General features: G+C 47.7%; 2 protein-coding genes across 5 annotated transcripts in view; one reads left to right on the forward strand and one right to left on the reverse strand.

The window, feature by feature from the left end:
• Positions 1–14,841, reverse strand: part of LOC127046411 (uncharacterized) — a 632,746-nt gene that overhangs the window by 289,252 nt on the left and 328,653 nt on the right. The window lies entirely within an intron of this gene.
• ATRN (attractin) overlaps positions 1–14,841 on the forward strand; it is a 384,706-nt gene that overhangs the window by 104,257 nt on the left and 265,608 nt on the right. For all 4 annotated transcript variants that reach the window (XM_050943298.1, XM_050943297.1, XM_050943296.1 and 1 more), the window contains exon 20: positions 1,713–1,806. In XM_050943298.1, coding sequence (XP_050799255.1) covers positions 1,713–1,806 — 94 coding nt within the window. The remainder of the gene's footprint in view (positions 1–1,712; positions 1,807–14,841) is intronic.

Here is a 14,841-nt window from a genome sequence, read left to right on the forward strand (position 1 = left end):
AAATCTTGAAGGACAGGATAACCAGAAATAATCAGTTCAGAGTACTGATTACAGATAATGCTTCTTTGGTTTAATAAATCAGTTAGTTTTAAATGCAAAATATGTTTGATACACTTTGGTATTTTTCCTAATGCATCCAGCACATTTAAGCTTGTTTTATCGAATTAAAGAGAATCAACCTTTGAAAAATAACTAAAAAGTCTAAATGCAAAACACAATTAAAATCAATGATTTAAATCAAGGTTTTCTGCTTGCTTATTTAAATCAGTGATGTAAATTGCTCTAATTTGAATCAAGCCATCCTGATAAGGTCAAATAATTTACAGTAGGAGGCTGAAGAAACTGCTTTTATACTCCTGGAAGTGTTTAGTTCAGTACTTCTTCAGAAGCCATGTATATTTCCCTTTCACACGTATTCCTTGCGAAGGTACAGGAGATGAGTCTGCCTTTCAGTCCTTTGCTTGAATAGCTCACAAAAGGAATCTAGGCACCGTTTGAAGGGAACTGTGATAGCCTTTCATCTAATTTTCATGTAACATCAAGAAGGATGTTGATAAATTGGAGAGGGTTCAATGGAGAACCATGAGAGTGATTGAAGGATTAGAAAGCATGCTTTATAGCGATAGACTCAAGGAGCATAATTTATTTTAGCAAAGAGATGGTAAAGGGGTGACTTGATTACAATCCGTAAGTATCTACATAGGGAACAAATATGTACTAATGGACTCTTCAATCTAGCAGAGAAAGATATAACATGATCCAGTGGATGAAAGTTAAAGCTAAACAAATTCAGACTGGAAATAAGGAATACAGTTTTAACAGGGAGGGTAATTAAGCAATGGAACAATCTACAAGGGGCCAGGGTGGATTCTCTGTCGCTGACAATGATAGGACATTTCTCTGAAAGATATGTCCTAAGAATTATTTTTGGGGAGGTTCTCTGGCCTGTGTTATATAGGAGGTCAGACTAGATGATCACAATGGTCCCATCTAGTCTTGGAATCTATGAACCTATGAATTATATTAAATTAACTGCAAAGAAAAAATGTCTTGTGCCTTCACTACTCCTTTATTCATAAAGATGTCAGAATTTTTTCTGCTTGTTTACCATTGGAAATACCAGGGATATCAAGTCTTCATTTTTCCTAGAGAAACCTTCAGCTCCCAAAAGAAGAGGTATAAGTGTTGAACTGTTCACACAGAGCTTTTCTCTAAAATGTTTGTCAGGAGTTTGAGAAAATAGATATTGTAAACATTGACCAGCTCCTCCCTTTTTGAATTTTCATTCCCTTGTGATGTCATCACATTAGTACAGCAGTTCTTCAAAGTGTCCTCCAGCAGAAATAGGGCAGTTGAGGATTCATAGATTTTATTTTATTTTTGTAAGGCCAGAAGGTGACCATTGTGATCTCCTAGTCTGACTTCTTGCGTAACAGAGACCAAAGAACTTCACCGAGTGATTCCTGTGTATGGTGATATTTTTAATGTTAACCCCACCCCCAAAAGACAGAAAACAAACCAAAAATCTGATAACTTCCCAATTGACATTGAGGTATTTCAGCATCATAAAGAAGCAAATGGGCACAAGTACATTTTTGGTTTGTAGTTCACCTTTAACATATCTCAGTTCTCTTCCTAAATATTTTAATCACTAGAAACAAATCTCTCCCTCCTGTTTTACTCAAAACGATTTCTTTTAATCTCCTTTACAGCTTGCAAGTGTAATGGTCATGCCTCTGTCTGTAATACAAATACCGGAAAGTGTTTCTGTACTACCAAAGGAATTAAAGGAGACGAGTGTCAACTGTAAGTTGCCGTTTCTTATAAATATTTGCTATCCAAAGACTGTACGTAAATTAATTCTAAATAACGAAAAATGGATGTATTTAATATGGCATTAAACATTTCCTAATGCTGACATTTAACTAACTTCACCATTAATGAAACCAGCAGTAGTTTTTATATAGTGGTGGTGAGCAAAATGGTTTTCTCAAGATTACTATATTAAGAGTTTATCAACTGAGAAAGAACATCATGCAGATTTTAAAAGATGAAAAGTAAGGGGTTTTTGTTTCTTTTGTTTCTTTCAGAATTTACATACCACTGCACACACCTCTCTCTCTCTCTCTCTCTCTCTCTCTCTATTAAATAGATGTGAACTGTCATTTTTAGGGCACTCTGTTTAAATCTGAGGTAAATTTTGAAAGAGATTTGAACAATCTCTATTTTAAAGAAGCACAATGAGGTGTAAACAGTCACAAAATATAAGTGTAGAAAAAGTTTTTGCACAGCCCTACTCTGCATCTGTCTTACCTGTTTAGATTTTAAGCTCTATGGAGCAGAGATTGTCTGCTGTTGTGTTTGTACAGTGCCTAGCACAATGGGACCCCCATTCTTAAGCACTTCTGTAATCATAGAAATATGGGGCTGGAAGGGGCCTTGAGAGGTCATCAAGTCCAGCCCCCTACACGGATGCAGGACCAACTAAACCTACACCATCCCTGACAGGTGTTTGTCCAACCTCTTCTTAAAAACCTCCAATGAAGGGGATTCCCCAACCTCCCTTGGAAGCTTCTTTTGGTGCTTAACTATCCTTAGAGTTAGAAAGTTTTTCCTAGTATCCAACCTAAATGACCCTTGCTGCAGATTCAGGTCACTACGTCTTGTCTTTTCTTCAGTGGACGTGGAGAATAATTGATCACTGTCCTCTTTTCATACCAGTACGTAACGTACTGAAGAACACTTTCAGTTGTCTTTTTTCAAGACTAAACAGGCCTAATATTTTTGACCTTTCCTAGGTTAGTTTTTAAAACCTTTTTATTATTTTTTATAGCTCTTCTCTGGACATACTCCATTTCCCACTCCCACTTTGTCTTGAAATGTGGTTCCCAGAAGTGGTCAGTACTCCAGCTGAGGCCTCACCAGTGCCAAGTAGAGTGGGACAGTTACCTCCCATGTCTTACACACTACACCCTTGTTAGTGCACCCCAGGATGATGATGATCTTTTTTGCAACTGTATCCCGTTGCTGACTCATATTTAATTTGTAATTCCCTACAGATCCCAGAGCCATTTCTTCTGTACTACCACCTAGCCAGTTATTCCTCATTTTGTAGTTATGCATTTGATGTTTACTTCCTAAATGAATTACACCGCTACCCCGCTATAACGCAACCCGATATAACACGAGTTTGCGTATAGCGCGGTAGCAGTGGAGTTCCGGAGGCACTTTAAAGGCTCCAGGGCTCTGGCTGCCGTGGAGCCCTGGGCCCTTTAAATCACTGCCGGAGCCCTGCCACCACTACCCCGGGGCTGCGGCAGCAGAGCTCGGCTGGCAATTAAAAGGGCCCGGGCTCCCCGCAGTGGCCGGAGCCAGGAGCTCTTTAAATCACTGCTGGAGCCCTGCTGTGCTACCATGGGGCTGCAGCAGCAGTGCTCCACCGGTGATTTAAAGGGCCCGGGGCTCCAGCTGCTGTGGGGAGCCCCGGGCCCTTTAAATCACTGCTGGAGCCCTACTGTGCTACCACGGGGCTGCAGCAGCGGGACTACACCGGTGATTTAAAGGGCCCGGGGCTCCAGCTGCTGTGGGGAGCCCAGGGCCCTTTAAATCACCGCTGGAACCCTGCTGCCGCTACCCTGAGGCTGTGGGAGCGGGGCTCCACTGGTGATTTTAAAGGACCTAGGGCTCCCCATGGCTGGAGCCCCAAGTTCTTTAAATCGCTGCAGCCCTGCCACTGCTACCCCAATATAATGGGATTTCACCTATAACACAGTAGGGATTTTTGGTTCCCCACAACCGCGTTATATTGAGGTACAGGTGTACTTTGCACTTGTCTTTATTCAATTTCGTCTTGTGGATTGCAGACCAGTTCTTCACTATATCATGCTTGTTTTGAATTCTAATCTTGTCCTTCAAAGTGCTACATTAGTGTCATCAGCAAGTTTTATAAGCATACTCTCTGCTCCATTATCCAAGTCATTAATAAAAATATTGACTAGTACTGGACCCAGGACAGACCCCTGTAGGACCCCACTGGATATGTCTCCCCAGTTTGACAGTCCTATACTTTTGAATATAGTCTTTTAACCAATTGTGCACCTACCTTTTAATAATTCCATCTAGACCACATCCCTAGTTTGTCTGAGAATGTCATGTGAGACTGTGTCAAAAGCCTCACTAAAATAAAAAATCATGTCTGCTGTTTCCTCCTTATCTATTGGGTCAGTAGCCCTTCAAACAAGGAAATTAGGTTGATTTGTCATGAAACCATGCTGACTATTCCTTGCAACCCTGTTATCCTCTGGGTGCTTAAAAATTGTTTGTTTAATAATTTGTTCTGGTATTTTTCCAGGTAGTTAATAAATACGATTAAATATGAAAACACAACCTAATAGAAATGTTTCCATTGCAATGTTTAGGAAAATAATGTCAATGCAAAGTTTATTTTTGAAGGATTACTCATGGTGAGTAAAGGTTAACAGGATTAGACCTTCGCATGGCAGAAATGAAGACTATTCTTTATTTGGCTGGAGTTGTTTAACGGGGTACATGTGTGAAGAACTATTAAACTAATTTCAAGCAGAGGTTATTTCTTCAAGTAGTGTTCTTGTGTAGGTTCCGCTTTGTGTGTGCATGCACCCCTGCCCCTTTGATCAGAGGTTTTTGCTTGCAGTGCCTGTTCTGCCTGCACATGCACCCTACGCATCCTCATGTCCTCTACTGGGGCTAACCATCCTCGCTTCCTTGTCAGCTGCTTTCGATCAGAGACTGAGATATAGCGCACGCCTGTTTGCTGTGTGCCTATTTCTCCCTTTTATTAGTGTTTATGTTTTATACTTAGTTCTTATTAGCTGTAGGTTTAGTACCTTATACTTGGAACATATATTTCCCGTTTCACTGCCAGTACTGAGAGTTTCGCAGTCCAAGCTTAAGAAAGGGGATAAGAGGGGCAAAACAGAGTTCCTCATCAAAGCAGATCCAGTCTCCAGAGACCTCAGGCCCTCAGGGAAGTGCTAGTGAGGACCCGAGTATTTCAGGTACCATGAAGCATGTTAAGACTTCAACTAAGTGTCATACCTCAAGGGTAAAGAGATTGGTTCCAAAGACTTCCACTACCAGGAGACCAGCTTCAATGGAATCCTTGACTCCTTTGGTATTGTCGTCAGCGCCTCACATGATGATCTCTTCCACACCATCGGTGCCGATACTGAGTACGGTTGTGCCAGTACCACAGGAATTCCAGTACCTGAAAAACATGATGGTACCGAATGAGCCTGAGTCTCCGCTCCTTGCAACCTCTGGATGCCTCTCAGTAAAGAGTTTGGCTGGTTCACCAACTGCTCATGTTTCTGGGAGAGTTCTCTCTTCTCCATCTCTGACTATTTATGAGGAGTGGTTGTCACCTCTGATACAAGGTGGAAGAGCATTCTGACTCAAACACAGAGCTTTCACTTCAAGGATCTCCAATTTATTCCAGGAAACAATATTCCCTGTTGCAGAGGCAGGACACCAGACTCCTGCCATCCAACTTTTGGGATGACTAGCATTGAGTTCTTTCCCGCATGCCTTATGGTCTCAGTCATTGGCCTTCCTGGGATCCATGGGCAGTGGATCACCAGCTGTTTTCAGCAATCTCACCTCAGCCCCTCAGGGAACATGGAAGACCTGATTCCCTGTGATAGTGCATCTCTCCTCCACATTCTTAGCCCGAGGAGACCTTTTATTTATCTTTTACCACACGAACATCAATAACAGTTCAGCTCCATAACAAAGGAGAGTGAGCTGTTGGCAAAAACTTCACTGTGGTCTTCACACTATGTGGCAGAGACAGCAGCAAAGTCTATTTTCACTTTATTAGTGATGAGGTGACCTTCCTGGCTTCAGTTGTCTGGTTTTCCACAGGAAGGAAAATTGATTGTGGAAGACTAACCTTTTGATAGCCAGAAGCTTTTTGCAGATTCCATGGATGACTTGCTTCATACCCTAAAGGACTCTAGGGCAATACTTAAGTCTTTGGATATACACACCTGCAAATAAAAGGAAGTTTAGCTAGTCTCATTTAGCTCAGAATCCTGCCCTGCTCTATTTTCAGCCTTCCGTTGGACACCTGAACTACCAGAGGTCATGCTTTTTAAAGAAAAAGCCTTCAGTTACCTCGACTATTTCATCCTAGTCTTCAGTGTTGTCCAAATGCCAGTTTTGATTGTTTAGGCCTGAGTCCAGACCAACCAATGACCAGGTTTTATCATCTGCACAACACAACTCTGTTTCCTCGATTTGAACACTGCCTCTCTCTATTTCCTCAAGCATGCAAGGCTATAACATTGGACAAATGAATATTGGAAGTCATTACTTCGAGTTATACTACCCAGTTTACCTCCGTTCCTCCCTTGCAACCCCCTTCCCTGTCCCTCTTCAGGGTTTCCTCTCACAAGCAGTTGTTGACACAGGAGATGTCATCACTCCTAAGTCTAGGAGCCAGGGAGCCAATCTCATTTCAACACAGGGGAAAGGGGTTCTATTCAAGATATTTTCTGATATGCAAGAAAAACAGGATTTGGAGACCAATACTAGATCAACTGAACAAGTGTGTCAGGCTTCTGAAATTCTAGATGATGTCCCTAGCAGCTGTAATTCTGTCCCTGGAATTAGGAGATGGAGTTACAACCTTTGATCTAAAAACACTTACTACTTTTGCAAGACAGGTGAATCTTACTTTCAGTCACAGTCATTACTAGTATTGGATCCTACTGTTTGGCCTGTCATCCACCCCAAGGGTATTCTGAAGCTGCATGGTGGTTGTAGCTCTGTTGTGTCAAGTATCAGAGGGGTAGCTGTGTTAGTCTCGATCTGTAAAAAGCAACAAAGAGTCCTGTGGCAACAGATGTATTGGAGCATACGCTTTTGTGGGTGAATACCCACTTTGTCAGACACATGTGGGTATTCACCCATGAAAGCTTATGCTTCAAGACATCTGTTAGTCTGTAAGGTGCCACAGGACGCTCTGTTGATTTTTAGCTCTGTTGTCTTTTCCTACCTAGATGACAGGCTCCTCAAAGGTCGGTTACATTAGGAGGCGCAGTTCAAACAATAACTTAGCTATTCAAAAGTTTAAGCCTGCAGCTAAATCTCAGAATCAGTCTTGACCCCTACAGAACAAATTCTCTTTTTATAGGTCACTTCTGGATTCTATAATGGCAGAGTTTATCTCCGACAGGTTCTTTGCTCTAAATAACCTTATACAAACAGGGTTGGTCAGCCCTCGAGTTCCAACAAGGACATGTCTTCAACTGCTAAGACACATGGCAACTTGTGGTCTTGTGGCACAAAATGCCAGGTTTCATCTTTGATGTCTTCAGAGGTGGCTCGGGATTGTTCATACACCCAGCGCAATCAGTCTCAACAAGCAAGTATCTGTACTCATTCAGGTCCTGCAGTCACTCATCTGGTGGCAAAATTTATCCAAAGTTTATGCAGAATCCCTCTTATAGTCATATTAACATTGGACATTGCTCTCTTGGAATAGGGAGCACATTTGGGTCCTCACAGAGACCATGGAGAATGGTCACAACGGGAACACTGCTTACACATCAATCTGTTGTAATTAAAGGTGATCAAAATGCTTTCCTCCACTTTCTTCCCCTACTCAAAAACAAATTTACCAAGATCATGACAGACAACACAGCATGCATGTATTAAATCAAATGTCAGGGCAGAGTGTGTTCCTCTCACTCTGCCTCTAAGTGATAAAACTTTGGAACTGTTTTATAGCCAGATAGTCATCTGAGCTTCTTACCTCTCAGATATACAAAACACCATGGCCGATGATCTGAGCAGACATTTGTCCTTAAATTACAAATAGGAGTTGGACTCTTTGAGTGCTCAATAAAATACTCCTGACTTGGGGATTTCCAGAGATGAATTTTTTTTGCCACAGTAGTCAACCCAAAATGAAAGGAAATTCTGTTCCAGAGGGGATCTCAATCAGCAATCTCTAGGAGATGCTTTCCTTATATGAACAAAGGGTCTTCTCTATGCAGATCTTCCAACTGCTTTGCTCTTAAAGTTACTTATTAAGAACAGAGAGGACGAAGCCGAAGTCATTTTGATTGCACCAAGCTTGGCCGCTACAACTTTGGTTCATCTTCGAGTGCTTGCTCATATCCATTCCAATTAGGTGTGCGCGCGCTGCGTGCATGTTCGTTGGAGACTTTTTACCCTAGCAACACTTGGTGGGCCGGCAGGTCGCCCCCTGGAGTGGCGTCGGTATGGCTCCTGATGTATACCCCTGCCGACGCATCCGCTCCTCAGTTCCTCCTTACCGCCTGTGTCGGTCGTTGGAACTGTGGAGCACGGCTTAGCTGTTCTCCACCTCCCTAGTGATTCACTCTCCTGTATAGTATTGTGTATATAGTTCTTTTATTGTAGTTCTAGTTAGTAATTAAAGTTAGTTTTTATAGTTCTGTATATAGTCAAAGAGGATCGGGGGTTCGTCCCTTCTCCTCCCCCGGTACTGGGGCCCATGCCCGGTTCACCGGGTTTCAAGGCTTGTGCGGCCTGTCATCGGCCGATGCCCACAGGAGATCCGCACGACTCCTCCCTGAAGTGCCTAGGCGAATCCCACCTTGCGGACAAGTGCCGGAACTACAAGGTGTTTAAGCCCCGAACAAAGAGGGAACGGGACATTCGCTTAAAACAGCTTTTGAGGGAGGCAACTTTGACTCCTCCATCCTCGGCACCAACCCCGGCGCCAGGATCAAGCGTCTCTTCCGCACCGGACCGCCCGGCACCGACAAAGGATTCGCTGCCCCACCCTTCACCGGCCCAACACTCCAGCCAGCACCGCTCCCTCTCCCCGAGGAACAAGAAGCACAAGGCTCCTGCAGCAACTACAACTATGCCGCAGTTGGAGCGTATTTCCAAGACGGACCACCCGGCACTATCATCTGCCGCGGCACCGCTTGTCTCCGCACGTCGATTCCAGCTTCACAGGAGCCGTTGAGTCCAGTGCCTACAAGCTCCCCAGCATGCGCTGTGGTTGAGCTCGTCGCGCCCTCCACGCCGGAGACCTTCTCCATGGTGCGCGACCTTATCGCTCTGACAGAGCCCGAATTGCCCCAACCCCCGGCACCACCGGTGCGGATTATTCAGTCGCTGGGCAAGCCCACCATGGTGCGGCCACGTTCACCGGGCATCACTGAACACCGTCGGTCCCACTCCAGATCTCGAGATCACTCTCGGCCTTGTCACCGCTCAAGATCCCGGCGCCGCTCGCAGTCCCAGTACCATTCTCCACGGCACCGGTCATACTCGCGGCACTGCTCGAGATCCCGGTCGCCGTCGTGGTGCCCTCGGCCCCAGTCCAGATCGCGGCACTGACGTACTTACCGCAGCTGATCCTGACACGACGACATAAGGCACCGGTCGACCTCCCAGCACCGTGCTGGTAGCAGGTCCCGGTCCCGATCCAGATACCGCCACGGCTCCTGGTACCGCTCACCGGCGTGTAGAGACGAGCTCTATGGGCGCAGAGACCTGGCCCAGTCAATATCAGCTCCTCCATGGCCATTGCGACACCCGTCCGCCTCCTCACACGCAGACAGCGCCTCCTACGGGGGTTCAGATGCACAGGCCCACCCAGACCATGGACCACCTCAGTGGTCCTTTTGGACGCCTTGGACCTATCACCAAGCCCAGAGCGAGCCTATGGGCCTAGTACGCTCCAGCCACTCGGAGCACCGTGCACCAGAGGCCACAGTCAGCCGGCCTCCCCCCTCGGGTACGGAGGAAGACCTTGCGCATCGCCTTGCGCAGCATGATGTTCCAGAAACGGAGGTCCCTCAGGACGGGGCTTCAGTACAAGAACCACTCATCCCTGGGTTATCTTCCTCCTCTTCCCTGGATGAGGTGGTAGCGGGCACATCATCATTGGGGCCCCCGCCGATTGACCTTCGAGCGCATCAGGACCTTCTTCGGCTTGTTGCCCAAAATATAAATCTTCCTGTAGAGGAAGTTCCTGAAGTGGAGGTCCCGGTGGTTAGCATACTATCCGCGGAAGCACCGACCAGGGTGGCCCTCTCCTTCATCAAATCGATCCAAGCCAAGGCAGACACCATCTGGCAGTCCCTGGCTTCCATTCCACCCACAGCCAGGGGAGTGGAAAGAAAGTACATGGTGCCGTCCAAGGGGTATGAGTACCTCTACGTGCACCCCGCCCCCTGCTCGTTGGTGGTACAATCGGTCAACGAACGGGAGCGCCATGGCCAGCAAGCTCCTGCTCCAAAATCTAGAGAGGCCAGACGCATGGATTTGCTGGGCCGGAAAATCTACTCTGCGAGAGACCTTCAGCTCCGTGTGGCGAACCAGCAGGCCCTCTTAAGCCGATACAGCTACAATACCTGGGAAGCTGTCGGCAAGTTTACCGAGTTAGTTCCCCGGGACTCATGTCAGGAGTTTTCAGCTCTCCTAGAGGAGGGGAAGAGGGTCGCCAGGACCACACTGCAAGCGTCTTTAGATACCGCCGATTCGGCAGCCAGAACGCTCGCATCTGGTGTGGCCATGCGTCGCATATCCTGGTTACAAGCGTCCGGCCTACCGCCTGAGCTACAATATACTATCCAAGACCTGCCATTTGACGGGCAAGGTCTTTTCTCACAAAAGACAGATCCCAGACTACAGAGTCTGAAGGACAACTGGCTTATCATGCGTTCGTTGGGAATGCACACACTCCAGACTCGGAGACGGTCCTTCCGCCCACAACCCCAGCGCCCTTACCCCCCACCTCGACCAAGACAGGATCTTGCCCGGCGATGAGGCCACCCGAACCGCAGATGTCAGTCTGGACCTCAAGGGGGTAATAATTCCGGGCCCCCCAAACCACCGCGGGGACCTAAAGCAAACTTTTGAGGGTGTGCCCAAGAGCAGTATACCAATTCCCTTCCTGGATCCTCTTCATTTTTACAACCGCCTCTACCCGTTCCTCCCGGCGTGGTCCCAGCTGACCTTGGATCGTTGGGTCCTACGCACAGTGGAGTTTGGATACCGTCTTCAGTTTATTTCTCTACCCCCCTCCACCCTCTCTCCTCATGCCTCTTCAGGGACCCCTCTCACGAGCAACTCGTCATCCAAGAGGTTCGCATGCTCCTCTTGATCGGAGCTATAGAGGAGGTACCAGCTGTTAAGGGGCAAGGGATTTTATTCCTGGTATTTCTTAATCCCCAAGTCAAAAGGGGGCCTCCGGCTCATCCTGGACCTGCGAGGACTGAACAAATTCATCAAAAAGTTCAAGTTCCGCATGGTATCCCTAGGAACCATCATTCCTTCCCTGGATCCCGGAGATTGGTATGCCGCTCTTGGCATGAAGGACGCATATTTCCACATTGCAATTTATCCTCTGCACAGGAGGTATCTGCGCTTTGTGGTGAATCAGGGTCACTACCAGTTTACTGTCCTTCCCTTTGGTCTCTCCTCTGCCCCTCGGGTCTTCACCAAGTGAATGGCGGTCGTTGCTGCTTCCTTTCGCCGTCGTCGAATACACATCTTCCCTTACCTCGACGACTGGCTTATCCGAGGGGCTTCGGAGGTGCAGGTGCTCGGCCACGTCGCCATCATCAGGGAGCTATTTGTGAGTCTAGGCTTGACCATCAACTTGGACAAGTCCACTCTGGTGCCTACGCAGAGGATAGAGTTTATCGGGGCAATGCTGGACTCCAATCTTGCAACAGCCAATTTACCCCTGCACCGTTTTCAAACCACAGTTTCCCTGGTCAAAAGTCTGCAAAGCTTTCCAACCACTTCTGCTCGTACTTGCCTCGCTCTCCTGGGGCACATGGCTGCATGCACTTTCATCATGGGGCATGTAAGACAGCGCATGCACCTTCTGCAAATCTGGCTCGCGTCGGTCTATCGGCCAGGCAGGGATGCCATAGACACAATCCTGACGATTCCGACGGATGTTCTAGGCTCACCCGACTGGTGGACAACGTCATCCCGAGTGTGTGCGGGCCTGCCGTTTCATCCTCCCCAGCCGTCCATGTCCCTAACAACGGACGCGTCCTCGCTGGGCTGGGGTGCCCACCTAGGGCTCCTGCACACCCAAGGTCTCTGGTCACCATGGGATCTGATGTTCCACATCAATGTGCAAGAGCTGAGAGCAGTCCGATTGGCATGCCAAGCGTTTCAGTGCCATTTACACGGCTGTTGTGTTCGGTGTTCACGGACAACAAAACGGCCATGTATTACATCAACAAGCAGGGCGGGACCTGGTCCTCCCCTCTGTGCCAGGAAGCAATAAGCCTGTGGGACTTTTGTATAGCCCACTCCATACATCTAGTGGCCTCCTTTCTCCCGGGGGTACGGAACACCCTTGCGGATCACCTGAGTAGATCCTTTCTATCCCACGAATGGTCCATCCGTCCGGACGTTCTTTATTCAATTTTCCGGAGGTGGGGATTTCCCCACGTAGACCTGTTTGCATCCAGAACGAACAGGAAATGCCAGGTGTTCTGCTCTCTACAGGGTCGCTCTCCGGGCTCCCTGTCGGACGAGTTCCTGATTTCGTGGATGGGCCGCGTCTATTACGCCTTTCCACCCTTCTCTCTCGTCCACTGAGTCCTACTCAAACTCCGAAGGGACAGAGCTCGCCTCATCCTGATCGCTCCGGCTTGGCCGAGGCAGCCCTGGTACACCATGCTGCTCGACCTGTCCCTGGCAGACCCAATTCTCCAGCCTCTTTGGCCGGACCTGATCACACAAGACTTCGGCAGGATGCACCATCCGGACCTGCAGTCCCTCCATCTGACTGCATGGCTCCTGTGTGGTTAAACCAGTCAGAGTTGCGCTGTTCCGCCGCAGTACAGCAGGTATTGCTGGGGAGCAGGAAGACCTCCACGCTCTTGTCATACCTCGCAAAATGGAAGCGCTTCTGCCACTGGTGTAACCAGCACGGCCATTCTCTGCGTTCCGCATTAGTTCCCACTATTCTGGACTACATGTGATCTCTCAAACAGCAGGGACTGGCAATCTCCTCTCTACGAGTACATCTGGCGGCTATATCCACCTTCCATCCGGGCGAAGCTGGCAGTTCCATTTTTTCTCACCCGATAGTGTCAAGATTCCTCAAGGGCTTGGAACGACTATACCCACAGGTCGAACGGCCTACCTCTGCTTGGGACCTGAACCTCGTCTTTACCAGGCTCATGCGGCCCCCTTTCAAGCCTTTGGCCACATTCTCGCGCTGTACCTGTCCTGGAAAGTAGCTTTCCTAGTCACTATCACCTCGGCTAGACGAGTCTCGGAGCTTCAGGCAGTGACTGTGGATCCTCCATATACTGTGTTCCATAAGGAGAAGGTACAGCTGCGACCACACCCGGCATTCCTCCTAAGGTCATCTCCGCCTTTCACGTTAACCAGGACATCTTCCTGCCAGTCTTTTGTCCAAAGCCGCATTCATCGCGACGAGAGCAACAGCTCCATTCTTTAGATGTCCGAAGGGCTCTCACCTTCTACATCGAGAGGACCAAGCCCTTCCGCCGCTCGCCTCAACTATTTGTGGCGGTGGCGGAACGTATGAGGGGCATGGCAGTCTCCTCCCAGTGTATTGCATCTTGGGTGATATCCTGTATTCGGACATGCTACAATTTAGCTCATGTTCCGACTGGCCATCTTACCGCCCATTCCACTCGGGCTCAAGCCTCATCTGCCGCGTTTTTGGCCCGTGTTCCCATACAGGAAATGTGCCACGCTGCCACCTGGTCTTCTGTCCACACCTTTGCATCGCACTATGCATTGGTCCAGCAGGCTAGAGACGATGCCGCCTTCGGCTCAGCGGTTTTACATTCCCTAACGTCTCGCTCCGACCCCACTGCCTAGGTAAGGCTTGGGAATCACCTAATTGGAATGGATAGGAGCAAGCACTCGAAGAATAAAAGGCGGTTACTCACCTTTGTAACTGTTGTTCTTCAAGATGTGTTGCTCATATCCATTCCACACCCGCCCTCCTTCCCCACTGTCGGAGTAGCTGGCAAGAAGGAACTGAGGAGCGGATGGGCCGGCAGGGGTATATATCAGGCGCCATACCGGCGCCACTCCAGGGGGCGACCTGCTGGCCCATCGAGTGTTGCTAGGATAAAAAGTCTCCGAACGTGCACGCAGCGCACGCACACCTAATTGGAATGGATATGAGCAACACATCTCGAAGAACAACAGTTACAAAGGTGAGTAACCGTCTTTTTCTGGACCTCCTCAGACTCATCTCTTGCCCTCTGTGAAGGCTACAGTTAAAACCTCCAGTATTGTCTCAGGATGTGAGTCAGACCTTTCAGCTCAATCTTAGTTCCTCAGTGATTCTCAGGACAAGAGACCTTATGCTCATCAGAAATACAAAGATACTGTTGAATTGTAGAAAGAAATCTAATAGACATACTTACCTTTAGAAATGGAGATGTTATAGCCTTTGGTGTAACCAGTGCCATCTGTTTTCTGTCCAGTCATCTTTTCTTTATATATATTTTTTATAATTGGAGATATACCAATCTCCTAGAACTGGAAGGGACCTTGAAAGGTCATCGAGTCCAGCCCCCTGCCTTCACTAGCATGACCAAGTACTGATTTTTGCCCCAGATCTCTAAGTGGGCCCCCTCAAGGATTGAACTCACAACCCTGGGTTTATCAGGCCAATGCTCAAACCACTGAGCTATTACCTCCCCCCCACCCCTCCCAGAACCTGTTGGAATTGAAAAATTCAGGCCTTTCGTGGAGTTCCATCAAGGTTCATTTAACTGCAATAACAGCTTTCCACATGCCAGGAGAAGGTTCATTGTTTTTCACTCATTCAGCCACCAT

Source organism: Gopherus flavomarginatus, chromosome 3 (genome assembly GCF_025201925.1).
Source record: "Gopherus flavomarginatus isolate rGopFla2 chromosome 3, rGopFla2.mat.asm, whole genome shotgun sequence".
Classification (NCBI taxonomy): Eukaryota; Metazoa; Chordata; order Testudines; family Testudinidae; genus Gopherus; species Gopherus flavomarginatus.